This window comes from Lichenostomus cassidix, chromosome 3 (assembly GCF_008360975.1).
Source record: "Lichenostomus cassidix isolate B80296 chromosome 3, HeHo_3.0, whole genome shotgun sequence".
In the NCBI taxonomy this organism is placed as follows: domain Eukaryota; kingdom Metazoa; phylum Chordata; class Aves; order Passeriformes; family Meliphagidae; genus Lichenostomus; species Lichenostomus cassidix.
Genome location: NC_139483.1, coordinates 11420261 through 11438148, shown reverse-complemented (window position 1 = coordinate 11438148; position 17888 = coordinate 11420261). Strand labels below are relative to the sequence as shown.

Below are 17888 nucleotides of genomic sequence, written 5' to 3'. Positions count from 1 at the left end.
CCATCCCAGCCCCCTACGCCGTCCCAGCCCGCAGTCGCCCTCCCGGTCCCCCTCGGCCCGCCCCGGCAGCGGCCCGGCTCCGCCTCGTCGCGGGCGGAGGAGGCGCAGGCGCGGCGGCCCCGGCCCTGCCCCGGCCCCGGCTGCGGCGGAGGCATCGCCAGCGGCGGAGCCGGCGGGGCGGCGGCGGGATGGCGGCGCCGCTGAGCGACGGGGACCGTCGGAAGCAGATCAGCGTGCGGGGCATCGCGGGGCTGGGGGACGTGGCCGAGGTGCGCAAGAGTTTCAATCGCCACCTGCACTTCACCCTCGTCAAGGACCGCAACGTCGCCACCCCCCGCGACTACTACTTCGCGCTGGCCCACACGGTGCGCGACCACCTGGTGGGCCGCTGGATCCGCACGCAGCAGCACTACTACGAGCGGGACCCCAAGGTGAGCCCCGGGTGAGCGGGACGAGGGGCTGGGGCTGGGCGGCTGTGCCTTCCCTGAGGGTGTCTTCCTGTCTACCTGGCAGGTGTCACTGTGGGTGTGACCCGTGAGCATTGTCCCTTGTGTGCAGATGGCTGTGGCGCTTTGGACCCCTTGCCGTGGCTGTGCCCCTAACGCATCCCACCATGATTTCTTCCGTAGGGGCATCATGACACATGTATCCCTGGCATGCACCCTGCTGTGGCTGTGTCCCCATGGGCATTGCCATGGCCGTGTCCCTTGTGTGCACCTCATTATGGTTGCATCTCCCTAGCAGCTTCACAGCTGTGTCTGTTGCATGCACCTTAGTGTGGCTCTGTCCCCATGAGCCTTGCCTCAGCAACATCTCTCACACACATCTTGCCATGCCTGTGTCCCCACAGACCACCACAGCCATGTCCCTTGTGCAGTTCACCATAAACTCTTGCAGTCCTGTTCCAATGAACCTTGCTGCAGTATTGTCCCCACTCAGACACACTCATAACTGCGACCCCCTGCACTTTGTCACAGCCATGTCCCATGTGGTCACACTCTGAGCATGTCCTTGCGCAGGCCTTGCTGCTGCCACCTCCTCTGCACACTTCACCGCGGTCACGTCCTGCACTCACACTGCCGCTGTGGTGTCCCCTGTGGGCATCATCACCTCCATGGCTCAGTGCAGCTGTGTCCTGACCTCGCTCCTGCAGAACACACAGGCAGCTCAGCTTTGAGGCTGGAGAAGAGTTTCTTGCCTTGTGAAAACCAGACAAGCTCTCCCAGCTCACCAAACCCCGGGGTTCCTCCTGCTTGCCAAGTCAGGACAGCAATGCTGGAGGTGTTGAGGGGCTGCAAGGCATAATTCAGCCTTAATCCTTTTGAATTAAGACCTAATCCAGCACTTGACTGGAGAGCCACAAAGAGCAGGTGTGTACTGAGAAAGGCACATACCTTCCCAGGGTGCCAGCAGCCACCTTCCTGAGTCAGCTCTTTTCCCAAGATTATGAATATTGCCTTGACACAAGAGACAAAATGCACTTTCACTGCACAATGGCTGCACATGCACTGGGAGTTACACTGTTGCATGGGACTCTCCCTTCCATCCTAACTCACACAAATGCACCCTGATCTGTATTGCTGCACCAACAGAAGGGATTGTAGAGATCCCACATAGACTCAGAAGAGCTTGGAGTGAGTTTGCTTACTGTCTTCTGCACCTAGATTTTCACTAAAAATGTGCCCCTGCAGGAGACTGAAAGGAGCAGGGCATTTATGGAGTTGTGTGATTATTTTGGACTTTATTATGAGCCCCAGGGAACAGAGGGACCCTTTCAGACTCCCAGCAGAGGTGGCAGAGTGGGTAATCCTGCTGCTTAGCAGGGAAAGATCCATGCCACAGTGGAAAGAGATTCAAGGGAAAGCATGATTTGAAGTCAGATTATTACTCTGGTAAAAATTCCAATTTCTTTATAAAAATATCCTCAGTGATAAATATGAGTGAGGGCAAAAGTTTGCACAACCTGCTTTTCATCCCACAAACAGGCTTTCGTTAGCATTTGCGGCACAGACGCAGCTCCTCTCAAACTTGGAAGGTCACTGCGCAGTTGTGCCAGGAACCCTGCCACCTATGGGACAATTTACTTGTTCAACAGGGTGAAATGGTGTGAAATTCAGCGTGGGCAGAGCAGCAGGACCCATGAGATGGGAGTGCTGGAAAATTGCTTGCAGGAAGGTGTTGGCCCTTGGCCCAGCTGGCCTGCATGGGGCAGGGGGCTTGCTCTGGCTTTTGGGAGACAGGATCAGCTTCAGCCTAGCATGGGAAAGACTTTAAAAGCCCAGCGTAAACATCACCTCAGCTGAGCCTGACAGTGTATAAATATATCATTCAGCATCCTAGATAATACTTGCCCTGAGTTAATTAGGGAAACACTTAACAGGCAGCGAGATTTTTCTATAGAAGGCTGTTGGCAGGGAGATGCGTGGTGGAGGCTTGGCCGGCATCCCGCATGAAATTCTTCTGACAAACAACTCTGGTGCGTGGTGTTCAGGAACAGGCGCCAAAAGCCAGTCTGGGAAGATATCCCTACTCTGGAAAATGCTTGAGTCTGCTCTTGATTTTGAGTCTGCTCTTGATTTTAAGCAGCTTTGTTGAAAGGAAAGTGCTGTGCTGTGTGTAAGCATCTTGCTTTGCCTCCCCAGCGCATCTACTACCTGTCCCTGGAGTTCTACATGGGTCGCACTCTGCAGAACACCATGGTGAACCTGGGCCTGCAGAATGCTTGTGATGAAGCCATTTACCAGGTAAAGTCTTGGGGGTACCAGGGTCCCCCTTAGGCTAGACTTTTCCACACAGATTGGTGTGGATCTTTATTTCTCAGGACTTCATCTGAGAAGGCTGTGTTATTTGGACTACACAAAATGAAGCTTGGCTCTCTGTTAGCATTTTTCATTCCCTAGAGAAAGTGATGAAGGGGCCTTGGGGAGCATTGGAGTATGGTTTTTCAAGCCATCATTTCCCTGTAGTGAATGGGAGAACCCAGAAGTGTATATTGAAAACAACACCCTGTATCCCAAATGACTAGGGAGTCATAGGCTGCAAAGAACTTTCCATTAGTAGGAGAGATGATGATTTATCACAGGAGATGTAATCTAATGGCAGAGACTGGGCCAGAAGAGGAGACTGGAGCAGCAAAACACCAAATTACAGTTCATACATAGGGATACACGAGGCACAGCAGCAGTGCTGCCAGGTAGAAGTTAATTGATGGGAAGGGGGAAAGAAGGGAAATAATTTGCTTAAAGTAAAATGTCATCAGATGATTTCCAGCTGGAAGGACACACAGCTGGGTCTCACCAAGGCCATCACAAATGTGAGGCCATGGTTACCTCTGCAACAGCACAGTGACCTTTTTTGACAGAATGTGAGTTTTTTGGCTTTCTCATCCAAAGGCTTCATTTCTCCCAGCTTACCCTCTCCCCTTGCTCTGCCCCACCAGATTGATTCACATTACACTTTCTAGCAGGAGTTGGGTGCTTCACTGTCTTTCAAAATGAGGTACTACAGTTGCTGCTGAAACATCCTGGCAAGCACTTTCCCTGCCAAGAGATTGGAAGGGATTTCCAGGGAGGCACCTGTTTCCTCTATGAGGTATCATGCTTCAGAGAGCAAGCTGGTTTTTTTCAGGAAGCATCCTCTAAGTTCCTTTGCAAGATACTTTCCAAGAGCAGATTTGGCCTGACATGCTAGTGGAGGCTTCCCTTGCTGTAGCCTCCAGCATGTGGAGCTCATCACAGACAGTGGCCAGGTTGGTTCGGAGGTCTTGTATCCAGCATGGCTCTGTCACTGAGAGAATTCATCTCAGTTTTTGTGGGCCCATCACCCTGTACATGAGGCTTTCCCATCTTGTGGTTGCAGAGCATTAAAGTGCTGGGAAAACAGTTTGGGGAGCAGCTGTGGTGGTGGCTTGACACCCTGCTGTCCCCCCTGGCACCAGGGTGAGCTACTGCTGCCCCCCAAGAGTCTGCGCCTCTGGACTCCTGCAGAGTCCTTGCTGCTGGCAGGCTTTACCTTCATTTGGCAATGGCCCCCAGGCCATAGAACAAAAGGCTCAAGAGGTGCAGGCAACCACTTCCAGCCATGGACTGCCGCCAAGGAGCTCAGTGGCAGGCTGGGCAGGATGTGGGAAGCACAGAGAGTGACTGCTGCCAGCCTGGCCATGCCCTTCCTCAAGGACCCGATGGGCACAAGCAGAGGAATTACCTCCCCTACCCAGGCTGGCCTCGGGGGTCCTTTCTACTCTGGCTTGCCCATTCTCCCCATACTGTCTCCAATGTTGAGGTTGGTCAAAGGGCATCCTGACCTGTGGGGCTGCCATGGGATGAGTGTTTTGCGTGAAATCTCTAAGGAAATGTAGTTCATGGGAAAGAAATGTTTGCTGATGGGCTAAATTGTTTTCCAGTTTTAATTGGGCTGCTCAAGGACTAAGGGCTGATGAGATGCTTTGTGGGGAGTGGTGGGGAGGCATGTAGAGACCTTGTGGGTTTAATTCCCCACAGTGTGGGTGGGTTTGGGATGTGTCTTTGCCCTCCTTGGAGAGCAGCTCAAGACATGGAGTTTGTTTGGTGACATGTTCTGCTATGGTTCTTCTCCAATAGCTGGGTTTGGACTTGGAGGAGCTGGAAGAAATTGAAGAAGATGCTGGGCTGGGAAATGGAGGCCTGGGCCGGCTGGCAGGTAATCCAGGGAGAGGGGAGCCCCCTCCTCATGCAGAGTGCATGGGGACCAAAGGTGGCATGGCTGTCACACCCTCACCACTGGCATCTGCCACACCGGCCTTCAGCAGTGTGGTACCTTCCTGCCAGCTCCTGACTGGCCAGAAACATCCCTTCCCCAGTGAGAGCACCCCGGAGCTGTAGGTGTGTGTTCCGCAGTGCAGCAGGCAGGCTGCGGTTGGAAGAGGCTGTCTGGAGCCTTTCTCCTCACCTCCCTGTGAAATCTCTCACTTCTCAGAGGCACTCAACAGCTCTCACACAGGCAGATTGTTGGCTGCTATTTTAGTCTGCCTGTCCTGTGGGACAGCTGGAGATGAGAGCTCCCCAGCGTGGAGGAAATGCTGGGGCTGATCTTTACCAGAACTGCCTGGATTGAGGGCTGGAAGGGTTTCCTTTGGAAGCAATAATAAAGCAGTTGGTAGTGCAGCAGGTCTGGGTCAGGAGCTCTGCTTTACTGGGCAGGCAGGCTTAGAGCAAGGAAAGTTTAGAAGAGCTCTCACTGCAACAAGGCTGGGTTTAGGGTTTTGGTGACCTGTCCTTGTCACCAACCATTTTGGGTGTTTGTGGTGGCTCAACAGGACATGCATAGAGTCCTGCTGCAGACTGTCTCCTTATGTCCCTTCTGCACATGGGTTTCCTCTGAGTAATAAACATTTGCAGCAGCACTGTTGTGGCAGCTCCTATCTCCATGCACAGCACTCTAGCAACTGCAGCAAGCAAGGAATGAGGTTCTTTACAGCATGACCATGCTCTGCTCCTACAGCCTGTTTTCTGGGCTCTTACAGCCTGTTTCCTTGATCCTTACAGCCTGCTTCCTGGACTCCATGGCCACACTGGGGCTGGCAGCATATGGTTACGGCATCCGCTATGAGTTTGGGATCTTCAACCAGAAGATTGTTGATGGCTGGCAGGTACTTGACAAACTCAGATCCCTCTTTCTCCCTCTGTTTTGTGCTGTGGACAAGGCCTGGTCACATAAAATGCACTGCAGTGCCTTGAGCTGCTCCTAAATGGGACATTCAAGCCCATCACTGGGCAAGATGATGTGGGAGTTGAACCACAGGGCATGGCTGAGACCAGAGGTTTCCCTGCCTGGGTCTCCACAGTGCAGCTGCAACAACCCCAGAGTGCCATCCAGCTTGGCAGTGAGTGGGCAAGCAGTCAGACTAAGGATGGAGGTGGGCCTAAATACCTCAGGAAGGTGTCTGGCCAAGGATGGATTTGATCATGATGGAACACAGGCAGCTGCCTGGGGTGATGCTGCTCCTGTGGGTTCCCTGGTCACTGGTGGATGGGCCTTAAACAGGGATTTTCTGTAGCATTAGTGATAATATTATTTTCAAGTGAAAATGGCCCCAGCTAGCAGTTTTCCTTAGTGTGTGTCTGGAAATGGTTTTCATTAGGAGACTCACCTTGCTTTGGAGCATAAAGTACCTTTTTCCCCTTAAAATACCTGCCTGTAATTCAGGGAGGATGAGAGGTTTAAAGGCTGTTTTTTCCTCCTTCTCCACAAAGCAGCTGCAATGCTAGGCCCCATAAATGGTGAAAACGGGGAGGGGAAAGCTTCCCTGGTCTTTGACTTCATGTTTCTTAAAAAAGAACAGGGGTGGTGGCATGCTGGGCTGGGGCCCTCCCCCTTGCCTTGCCCTGTCCTTGTCCCATTATCTCCCCATTCCTTTATGTTCCTCCCCTCATAGCAGCAAATGCTTGGAGGCACAAAGCATCTCTGGATGTTATCTCTGGGTCGAGCCAGCAAAGTGATGGATTCACTTTGCTCCCATTGTCACTCTTGTGATCTGAGAGGAGAAACCCACTCTAGCAGAGCAGTTAACAAGACCCGGCTTACAGGGTGTGGCCTGTGGCCAGGAGCAGCACCAGTGGCTGCCACATCCCACATATTCCACTATATCCACAGTCAAACTGGATGTAAAGGCATGGAGACAGACCGAGTGCCTATGCAGTTTGGATGGCTTAAACCTTAAGTGTGCTGCAAAGTCCATGGAGGCTGATTTATTTATACCCACTGGGATGCAGTCATCCACAGTTTGGAAAGCCCAGCTATCCTCTAGAGGCCTCTGCATATCCATTTTTAAAACCAGCTTACTGAAGCTTTGCTTTTAACCCAGTCTCCCTTCAAAGAGCCTTGTTCAGGCTTCACTTGGAGCCACAAGCCATTCCTTGAACTCTTGCAGGTGGAGGAGGCAGACGACTGGCTGCGCTACGGCAATCCCTGGGAGAAAGCCCGGCCCGAGTACATGATCCCAGTGCACTTCTATGGCCGTGTGGATCACACTCCTGACGGGGTGAAGTGGATTGACACCCAGGTACCACCAGCATCTGTCTCCCTGCTGGGCTGGGGAAGGCCAGGCAGGGTAACCCGGGGCTGCCTGAGGTGTTCAGGCTTTGCTTCTCTTCCAGACTGGCCAAACTCTCTCTGCTACCATTGGGTTTATGAAGGTGACTTGGTAGCCTATGGGATTTGAGGAAAAAGAGGAATCTATTGATCTCCAGGGCAAAGCCCCACAGTCTTTCATGGATTTATGTTGGAGGAGAAGTGCAAGCTCCTTCCACACTGCCCCTGGCCACTGCTCACTCACACCCTGTGTGAGTGAGTTCTGGTGGTTCTGGTGCTGCTGCTGTGCAGGGGCATGGAGCAATCCCATGGGTGTTTAATTCTTGTCATGAGAGCAAGTTCCTCTTTCCCAGAGCAGCCTGATGGGCAGAGTGCTGTCAGGGAAGGCTGGAGGTCTGTTTTCTAGTCTCCAGTCTGCCTGGAGGCCTTGTTTTGTGGCATCCTGGAGCACAAACACTCCTTCAGCCTCTCCCACAGTTGAGGAGGTAATGCTGTACTTCAGGAGCTCGTGCTTGTTCAGGGCACAGGCTGCTGCAGCATAGGTGCATTCCCACCTTGCTGCTAATGAAGGCACAGGCTTATTAAAAGGATTGAAGATGCTTCAGCCTCTCCTCTGTAAGCACTGCTCAGGATGGAGGAAGGAAGGACAATTAATTTATCTGGGATTCAGGGAGATGACTTAGCTGAGTTCCCATAGTGTTTGGCAGTCTCTCAGCCTGATGAACCAGCTCAGTTCATCCAGGGAACTCACAGTCACAGAGCCCAGCCATTCTCTTCAGCACCAAGAGCTGAAGCTCAGTGACAGAGTCACCTGGACCTGCTCAGAGGAGAAATAAACTATTTTTCCAGGGCTCTGTTTGATGAAGACTGTGCAGTGAACTAGGCCATTGCCAGGATAACAGTGCAGGGGTTCAACACCACAGCCTCAGCACAATGAACATCTCAGAGGCACTGTGCCAGAGCTCTTTGGTCTCCAAGTGCAGCAGGCATCTACTTGGGGACCAAATGTCATTGCATTTCAATATGCCTTTCTTCTGATCTGCTGGTAACCTGGGGTTTCAGGGATCCCAAGCACTGCTTCCTACAAGGAAGTGAGTTTTCAGATAGTGCTGTTAAGGGAACAAGTTGGAAAGGTTCAAAAAAAAGCCAAAGACTCAGTCTCCAAATATAGCATGGCTGAGTTCATGTGATGTGTGCCCCAGTCCCTGGGCAGGCTCCCTGCCTGCTTCCATGTTCGGAGCTGGTAAAAGCAGCTTGGAGAGCCTGAGCTCTTGCTGATTCTCCCCAGAGGGGAGGTGTTGCTGATGCCTGCACAAAGAGGCTGTTCAGGACCAACATGCTGATTTGCCTGCTGTGTTTTTGCCTGCAGGTTTTCCCTGCTGTGTGAGCTGGGAGCTCCAGGGTTACTCCCTGTAGCCATGTGTGCAGCATCCTGAGGCTTAAGCATCATCTGCAAACTGCACAAAGAGTTTTGCACTCATGTGCAGTTCAGTTGCTGGAGATCTTAGTGGATTTATCCAGACAGCTTCAACTAACCCTGAATATTGGGTGAATGGCTCTGGAAATGGTGCTGCAGTGCTAGTGTTTGGTCCTGGCAGGTTGCAGAAGGCAAATGGGCAGGATTCAGGCTGTGGAGTTATTCCCAAATGGAAACACAACGGCCCAAGCTGCCCTGGCTCTACCTCAGCACAGACAGAATTGCAGTGAGCAGCTGAGGATGCTTTCAGTGCTCTGGTCAATAACTAAGAGGTACCCCAGATGGTACAGCAAGGTCAGCAGTTTGCTTGCAACTCTCTCTTGTATTTCATTGAAGGGGTTGTAACTCCAGTTGGTCAGTAAAGCTCTGGTTCCCCTATGAATGCTTTCCCAGTAGGTGGTGGAAGTGCCCATGACAGGAGGGAAGTCTGTGAAGCTCAACAGGTATATTTTAGTGAGGTGAGATTCCTCCCACAGCCAGGATTTGTCTGTGTCCTCTGGATTTTTCCTGCAGAGGTTTCAGCTACTTTCCCACCTCCTCTGAGTCACTGTGCTGTAACCAGAGGGGAATACTGCTCTTTGCAGGTTGTCCTTGCCATGCCTTATGACACCCCAGTGCCTGGATACAAGAACAACACTGTGAACACCATGAGACTCTGGTCTGCCAAGGCACCCAACGACTTCAACCTGCAGGAGTGTAAGTGCTGTTCCTCCACTGCCTCTTCTCTTGCCAGACTGGGACACAGTTGTCCCTTTGTGCATAGCACCTGGCACAGCACTTCCCATTTGACCTGCTGTATTGTTATCTCATAGCTAGCTCCAAAACAAAGCACTGTGTGCATATCCATGGATCACACTACCCCCAACTGCTTCCAGAGCCTCATGCACCACGACTCTCATCCATTCTTCTTCCGTCCCCATCACACTTGTAATGCTGTCACAAGCAGCCTTATGCCTTCCCCCAGTGACAGACCACCTGCCACTGGATTCCCTAAGTCACCAAATGAGCTGCAGATTTCCCATGGAGAGTCATTTCTATGCAGTGTCATCATTTAGTGCTGAAACAAAAGTGCAGCACAGCCCACCTTACTGTCGGTTTGCTTTAAGTGCATTTTCAAGGCTCTAATTGTGCTGAAGAGCAGATACAGGGTGACTAACATACTAGATGTGAGTGCTAGGCTGTCACCTAGGGATGGTTTTAGATTAGACCGATTTGATTTATTCTTCCATACTGGCAAGAAATGTGTGTCCAAGCAGCCTTGCCAGGAGAAGGTGTATGGGACATGGGGTGATGGCTCTAGAGTCTTCTCAATTCTTTATTGGCAGTTGTGAGCTAGGTTTTGATGTACCCTTTAGGAGTTAAGTGTGATTATGGTGTTCGTGCTTCTTTGCCCAGGCCCATTTCTCCTTAGTTCTCAAGCAAGATGGCTGCTCAGTAGCTTCCTTGTTTTGCCTTGACTGGCTGCTGTCTGTATTTCTTCCTGTCCTTCTTCATATGTGTGTCTTGGGAAGCACATGGAGATGTGCCTTTCTGTTATCCCGTCTCCTCCTGTCACTCTAGTGCTTTCACACCTGTACATTCCCATCCTTTTTCATTAATATCAGCCTGAATATTCCTGTTACAAAAATCTCTCTATGAGAGAGGAGGGGAAAGTGTGGTGTCAGGGACCTGCCTGAATCTTTACAGCTGCTGCAGTGCTGTGTGTATTTCTTTCCCTGCAGTCAATATGGGTGACTACATCGAGGCAGTGCTGGACAGAAACCTGGCAGAAAACATTTCCAGAGTCCTGTACCCAAATGATAACGTGAGTGACTCTCTTTCCTCTCTTCCCTATTTCTCAGAATCATCCTTCCTGCAGTTGTATTTCCTTGTTTACAACCACTGGAAGGTCATGGCCATCTGATGTTTATTGTTCTGGTTTAATACCTATAATTCCCAGTGAGCAAGTATGACTCTACTGGCTCCAGAGGGTCTTTGCTGACTGATGGCAGCTAAGAGTCTGGCCCATACTATGGAGCTGCTGTGTTTCCTGCTGCAGGGAGGGGAAGACATCACTCCTTCAACTTCAAGGCAGTTGGCAGTTTATGCAGTGGGGACTCATTTCCATCCCCAATTCAAGGAATTTCCCACTGCAGGGGTTGTCCCAGACCAAGCACTCACTGGGCACTGGGTCCAAAGGGGAAGAGCCCTCATATCTAGTTATGCATTAGCATCTGTGCTGGGAAAGCTAAACCCTTGCACTTTACCCCACACCCTATCATTCCTGCTGATATTTTAAAATAGACCAGCATGAATCATGGTGTGTGTGTGAGAGAGGCATCTGGTGTGTCCAAAGACACTCCTGGCTATTGCAGAAAGCCCAAAATCCTTTGTCCAAAAACCCTGCAAAGGATCTTGCAGCAAGGGAGGGAACTGTGCTAGCTCTGTCGGAGTAGCATGGATGTGGCAGGCTCTGTTGCTCTCTCTGGAAGCAGCTGTTTGGGATGCCAGGCCCCTTGTCAGTCCCTGCAGCTGCTGTCCCCATCAGAGACATATGAGAAACAGCCACATTTGCCCTGGTGAGGCCTTTTGGGAAGCCCCTTGGTGTGGAGAGGAGCATCTCCAGGGGTTTGGCTGCCAGGTGGAGATGGCAGCTGCAGCTCTGATGGATGTGGTGTCCCCACTTGCAGTTCTTCGAAGGCAAGGAGCTGCGGCTGAAGCAGGAGTACTTTGTGGTGGCTGCCACCCTCCAGGACATCATCCGCCGCTTCAAATCCTCCAAATTCGGCTGCCGAGACCCTGTGAGAACGTGCTTTGAAACCTTCCCAGACAAGGTGAGTGCGTGAGCTCTGGGGAAATGTCAGCCAGACCTGCTTTTCATGAGGGAGAGCAGGACACTCAGGACTAAATGGGGACATTTATAGAAACAACCTGGCAATTTGGGTTGTAAAACAGATGAACTCCAGGCCTTTTTTCCCAGGGAAAATTTTGTCATTTGGAGCAAAACTTGAAAAGTTTGGATAGCTCCATTACTGAGAGCTGTCTGTTTCTGGGGTGTGAGTCACGAGAAGAGCCTTGGGGCTGACCCTTACCCCAACCCTGTGCATGCAGGACACTGTCACAGCCCTGTCACTGCCAGAACTGAGACCAGCAAGTCTGTGTTGCAGGTGGCTATTCAGCTAAATGACACCCACCCTGCCCTGTCCATACCTGAGCTCATGCGGATCCTGGTGGATGTGGAGAAAGTGGACTGGGACAAGGTGAGCAGAGCTGGGAGGTCCGTGCTGAACCCTTGAGGGGAAGGAGCGCTGGGATTTCTTTTTCCCTCCTGGCCTGGGTGCATGTGCATTAACCTGCTGTCTGTAATGCAGGCCTGGGAGATCACAAAAAAGACGTGTGCCTACACCAACCACACCGTGCTGCCCGAAGCCCTGGAGCGCTGGCCGGTCTCCATGTTTGAGAAGCTGCTGCCGCGGCACCTGGAGATCATTTATGCCCTCAACCAAATGCACCTCGATGTAAGGGACTGGGCACAGGCTGTGGGAAGTCTAGGGGTCTTAGGATGGGAATGCTCCTAGCTCCTATGGCTCCTAGCTCCTATGGCTGTGTCACCCGCGTCCCTCTCCCTGCCTGCAGCACGTGGCAGCTCTGTACCCAGGGGACATCGACCGTCTGCGCAGGATGTCGGTGATCGAGGAGGGAGACTGCAAGCGGATTAACATGGCTCATCTCTGTGTCATTGGCTCCCACGCCGTCAATGGCGTGGCTCGCATCCACTCTGACATCGTCAAGAACTCTGTGTGAGTTGGGACACACCCAGGGCCTGCGCCCTCTCTGCTTTACCGGCCAGCTAGGGAGGATTAGCTGGGGCAGTTGGGTGTCCAGGTCTGCTTTGGTTGCCTTGCTGGGGAGACTTTCTCCCTTTGAAGTGGTGACACTCTTGGCAGTACAGCTGGGGAAGCAGGTGAGAGGCAGCAAAGAGAGTTCACAGCTGTTACAGGGAGGTTGACAGAGCCTGCCCTGAGTCAGGAGCGCACAGTGGGGGGGCCCAGCTGAAGCTCTGGGTGGTGGTGGGTGGCTCAGAGCTCCCTGGTGTTCCAGATTCAAGGATTTCTCTGAGCTGGAGCCAGAAAAGTTTCAGAACAAGACCAATGGGATCACGCCAAGGCGCTGGCTCCTGCTGTGCAACCCAGGACTGGCTGACATTATTGCTGAGGTGAGTGGTGAGCACGTGAAGTGAGGGGCTGAGTGTGATCCCTTTGGTCACCTCTTCTTGTGGTGTGGTCAGCCCTGAGGCTGACACCTGGCAGGTGTGTGGGGACAGCCTGGGAGGAGCACACCTGTGGTACGTGTAGATGTGACATCAGCTGGGCTCTAAATTCAATGATAAAGAGCTGGCCACAAAAAAGCTGCAGAAATCTGGAGCTGAGGACTGCACACAGTCAGGCACAACTGCAGGGTGTCTGCACAAGTGTGCAGCTTCATAGCACAAAGGAGCTCCCACAGAGGCCCAGCCCCCATTCTATCCCTTCTGTCTCCCGGGCCCTTTAGCACAGGTTTTTGCATCACACTGGGACATGCCACGGCTGAATATCACCCTGCAATTAAATATATCTTTATGTCCTACCCATCAGTTTCTCCAGCTGCCAGGAGGCCTGGGCACATGTGCACACATCCTCCCTCTTCCTGCCAAATTCCTTGAGAGGCAGGCTCGTCTGAGTTTTTTTGCAAGTGCCCTGTTTTCATTGGGCTTCTTTATGACAGAGAAGTAACCTCACTGTAGGAAACTGTGCCCCTTTTCCTGGCCACACTGCCTCTTCCAGTTACCAACAGGACTGTGGCACCTCTGTTAGGGATGGGCTGTTGTGGGCTGGGTCAGGTGTCTCATGACATTCCTCTCCTGGTTTGTTCTTTTAGAAAATCGGGGAAGGCTTTGTCACAGATCTGAGCCAGCTGAAGAAGCTGCTGGATTTCATCGATAATGAGACTTTTATCAGGGATGTGGCAAAAGTCAAGCAGGTAATGTGCACTGGAGATGACCTGGGGGAAGAAGGCTAAAAGCACCATGCTCCCAGGAGCATCCCAGCAGCAAATGTTCGCTTCTGATGCAAGCCCTGGGAACCCATGCCTGCCTCCCATATTTTTCTACCAGGAGAACAAGCTGAAGTTTGCAGCCTACTTGGAGGAGCAGTACAAGGTGAAGATCAACCCTCAGTCCATGTTTGATGTTCAGGTGAAGCGAATCCATGAGTACAAGCGACAGCTGCTGAACTGCCTGCATGCCATCACCCTCTACAACCGTAAGTCCCCCAGCCTCTCACTGCCAGGGCTTCTCTCCAGGAGGGAAGGCAGAGTGTCTGAAGGGTCATGTGGAGCTCTGTGGAAAAGCTCACAGCCCACATCTCCAGCCCAGGTAACCTTCACAGGTGGGCTGCAGGTGTTAAGACTGACGTGGTGCAAGTTAAAATCGCATTTCCCAGTGTATGCTTGGGACCCCTACCCATTCCCAAAGGGAGGCAAGTCATTGGAGCTCTGTGTTATTCTGGCTTGAGTAGTTCTCCAAAGGTCTGAATCCCCTAGGATTCTGTGGCCATTTTTCACCCACCGTAACTCCAGCAGACATCTGGTTGGGCTTCAGGATCCTGCAAGGTTGATGGGTCCCTGTGACATGGGCTGAGATCCCAGCCCACCTCTGATGCACACAGTAAACTCTGCCCAGTTTATCTTCAGTTGTGAAGATTTAAAATTTTTTTTTTCAAATTTGAGCTTTCAAATTTGAAAAAATTTTGAAGAAAAATCCCTGCTCTTTCAGGCATCAGATGTAATCCATCCAAATCCTTTGTGCCCAGGACCATTATGATCGGAGGAAAGGTAACCTGTGTTCCCAACTCTGTGCATGCATGGCTTGGGGGGTGGGTGGGGAAGGTCTTGTCCTTTTTCTGTGGCTTTGCTGGGCCTGCTGAAGATTAGCCAGCAACAGGGAACACCATCTCCATGGATTAACTGGACTGAGCAAGGCTCCATCACTGTTACCCCTTGGCTCAGGACTTCTCCTCCCAAGAGGGTGTTTTTCCTAATTCATGGCCAGGAGAATTAGGGTTGTTCAGGCTCTGGGGGGACTTTATTGTAGTCTTTCAGTACTTGAAGTGGGCCTTTTAAGAAAGATGAGGACAAATGTTTTAGCAGAACCTGTTATGATAGGACAAGGGATAGTGGTTTTAAATTGAAGGGTTGATTTAGATTAGATCTAAGGTGGAAAGTTTTTCAATGAGTGTCGTGAACCACTGGAAGAGGTTGCCCAGAGGTGAAAGATGCTCCATCCCTGGAAACACTCAAGATCGTTTGGACAGGGCTCTCAGCAACCTGGTCTAGTTGAAGATTCCAGAGGGGTTGGACTAGATGTCCTTTAAAGGTCCATTCCAACCCAGACCATGCTGTGATTCTATGTGAACAGCAGAGGTGAGGCCCAGAGTCTCCCTACAGTGAGGACCCAGCACTGGCATCTCTCATGCTCTCCCTTCCTTAAACGCCTTCCCCGTTTCTGGGCTGCTCTTCTTCAGGCTGCCCCTGGCTACCACATGGCCAAGATGATCATCAAACTCATCACATCCGTTGGTGAGGTCATCAACAACGACCCCTATGTGGGGGACAAGCTCAAGGTCATCTTCCTGGAGAACTACCGGGTATCCTTGGCTGAGAAGGGTATGTCTGGTCTTCTGTAAGCACGTCAGAAGTTGGGCATGTCCCAGCTGAGCCCAGGAACGGGGTGGTCTGAGAGGTAGTTGTGGCAGGACACCTGGCTCTCCCCAAGGTAGAGCCTGAGGGTTCCCCACAGGGCAGGAAGCCAGCTTCATTCAGGAGTGGCAGCAGCTGCATGGGGTCATGGCAAAGTTGAGCCTGGCCCTGGCCCCAGAGTTGTGCTGTTTGGGCTGAGGGCAAGGTCAGAAGGGCCACTGGCAAATGCCTGGGATTGCATTGTTGTCCTGGGTGTGGGGAGCTGCAACGTGCCAAGGATTAACTCCTACCTCTCTTGCACCTGGCAGTGATCCCAGCAGCGGATCTCTCCCAGCAGATCTCCACAGCTGGCACGGAGGCCTCAGGTACTGGCAACATGAAGTTCATGGTGAATGGGGCCCTCACCATTGGCACCATGGATGGGGCCAACGTGGAGATGGCCGAGGAAGCAGGAGAAGAAAACCTCTTCATATTTGGCATGCGGGTGGAGGACGTGGAGGCCCTGGATCGGAAAGGGTTGGTGCACACCAGGGCTCATCAGATGGGGATACGGAGCTCAGCTCTGGCAGGGAGAGCCATGTTCTCTGGGAGGGACACCTTCCCCCCTGGGCAGCTCTGGAGCAGGAAAAAGCAGGGGCTGGAGGCAGTCGTTGCCTTGGGCTGTAACAATGCAGCTTGCCCAGAGCACAGTGGCTGCGAGTGGCACATGTCACAAAGTGTATCAGACACTGCTGCTGGTCTGAGCCACGAGCAGGGTGCTCTGATGGACACAGCCCTGGGAGCAAGGCCTCTCACTCAGGAGCTGTACCACATCCATGCCTGCCCTCCCTGCCCGACTCCAGGGCAGGAATAGCAGCAGTGCCTAGAATCTGTCTCTGCCGGGCACAGGTACAACGCCCGGGAGTACTACGAGACCCTGCCCGAGCTGCGCCAGGCCATCGACCAGATCAGCAGCGGCTTCTTTTCCCCTCGAGACCCTGGCTGCTTCAGGGATGTTGTGAACATGCTCATGTACCACGACAGGTGAGGCTGAGGAAGCATCCCTGCACAGGGGGGAGCCCTGGCTGGTCATGGGAAATGTCTGTCCTGCCCAGAAGGCAAACTCCAGTCAGACTCTGCTTTGGGTTTCAGGTTTAAGGTGTTTGCAGACTATGAGGCCTACGTTAAGTGCCAAGGCCAAGTGGACCAGCTGTTCATGGTAAGACTTGGCCATGACTGAGTGGGAAAGGATGGGGTCTTTGGCCATGGCAGTGCAGTGGGAAGAGCGGGGGTAACTGGGATGAGCGTGCTCCAGTGGAGCCCTTCTTATGGACACTACAGCATGTATGCATAGGGCAGGGTGAGGCTGGTTTGGCTGCTTCAGCAGCCCCATACCAGAGTTTAAAGCAGCCAGGTGTGCACAGCCAGTGCCCTGCAAGGCTGTGAGCCAGGACAGAGTTGGGTGAGTGAGTGCTGACATTTCCTCTCCTCTTCCCAGGATCCCCGTGAGTGGACAAGGAAAGTCATCAGGAACATTGCTTGCTCGGGCAAGTTCTCCAGTGACAGAACCATCACGGAGTACGCCCGTGAAATCTGGGGGGTGGAGCCTTCTGCCACAGCAATTCCCCCACCCAACATCCCCCGAAATTGATGCAAGCACCAAGGGAAGGAAGGAGGGATATGCTCCCAGCCCAGGAGGCCTCACCTGCATTTCACCACCAATCCAATGGGCTCAGCTCTGCAGAACCAAGGCCTTTCCCTCAGAGGGGTAGAAGGATGCTCGGAGGAGGAGCCCTGACTGAGGAACAAGAGCTGGGGGCAGGAGAAAGGACCTTGTGTTTGCAGCCACCTAGCCTGCATGTGCTGCATAGTGCTTTTAGTGAGATGACCATGGATAAGTCTTCCACGGCTGTGCTCCATGCTTAACAAGGGCTTTCAAGTAAATCCTCCCGTTCCCCGCTGTGTGCAAGGGCCTGGCCTCCTTAACCCTGCCCCACAAGTAGGATTAGCCAACACAAAGCTTGTCTTTCTCCTTCGGGGGTCTGCCAGGCCCGAAGCTGGGGAGGGAGAGACCACTCCCTGCCCATCCCATCACCCAGTATCACCTAAAGGAGGGGCTGGCTGTGAAAGCAGCTGGCCCCAGGGCAGGCACCAATGTCAAACACTGTGCCACAAGCAGGAGAGCCTGGGATCAGCCACTTCCTTGCCACAGAGCTTACTGTAGCCTACTGCCACACCTCTTTCCTAACTCAAGGCCCAGTAACCAAGCCACGCCAGGGATTTTTAGCCTCCATGTCTGCATAGGGAGGGCTGTACCTGCAGCTGCCAAGTGGGTGGCTGATGCTGCTGGCTCTTGGCTCTGCAGGTACAGCTGTGTGCTGTACATGAACATGGATCACATCTCTGGCATTCCACTGTAGCAGGGTCATGCTGCTCCACAAGTCCCACCCAGTGCTGGGGTCACTGTTTAACACCCATAGTGCTATGTAGTGCACCAGTACTGCCCTGTTTGACACCAACTCATTAAAACAACCCAAACACCTGCTGGTTTGACTTTGGAGTGACTTGGGACTACTCCACATCTCTGGGTTGAGGTGGCAACAAGTCCAAGCCATGATACCTGACTGGCTGCTGTCCTTCCCCAGCTGTG

General features: G+C 52.6%; 1 protein-coding gene across 1 annotated transcript; it reads left to right on the top strand.

Moving 5' to 3' along the window:
• Positions 1-112: 112 nt before the first annotated feature.
• PYGB (glycogen phosphorylase B) lies at positions 113-17780 on the top strand. Its single transcript, XM_085054477.1, has 20 exons — positions 113-431; positions 2643-2744; positions 4599-4677; positions 5523-5626; positions 6908-7039; positions 9130-9241; positions 10267-10349; positions 11215-11358; positions 11692-11784; positions 11896-12042; positions 12161-12324; positions 12626-12740; positions 13442-13543; positions 13677-13824; positions 14337-14395; positions 15085-15226; positions 15568-15775; positions 16148-16282; positions 16391-16457; positions 16737-17780. The coding sequence occupies exons 1-20, from the start codon at positions 189-191 to the stop codon at positions 16887-16889; spliced, it is 2532 nt and encodes an 843-aa protein (XP_084910603.1). The 5' UTR covers positions 113-188; the 3' UTR covers positions 16890-17780.
• Positions 17781-17888: the final 108 nt, after the last annotated feature.

What these genes read in the sequence shown, in the direction of transcription:
- PYGB (XM_085054477.1), top strand. Translation starts at nt 189, where the DNA reads ATGGCGGCGCCGCTGAGCGACGGGGACCGTCGGAAGCAGATCAGCGTG. An exon ending in ACTACGAGCGGGACCCCAAG is followed by an intron (nt 432 to 2,642) that starts GTGAGCCCCGGG and finishes TTGCCTCCCCAG; the next exon opens with CGCATCTACTACCTGTCCCT. An exon ending in CCATTATGATCGGAGGAAAG is followed by an intron (nt 14,396 to 15,084) that starts GTAACCTGTGTT and finishes GCTCTTCTTCAG; the next exon opens with GCTGCCCCTGGCTACCACAT.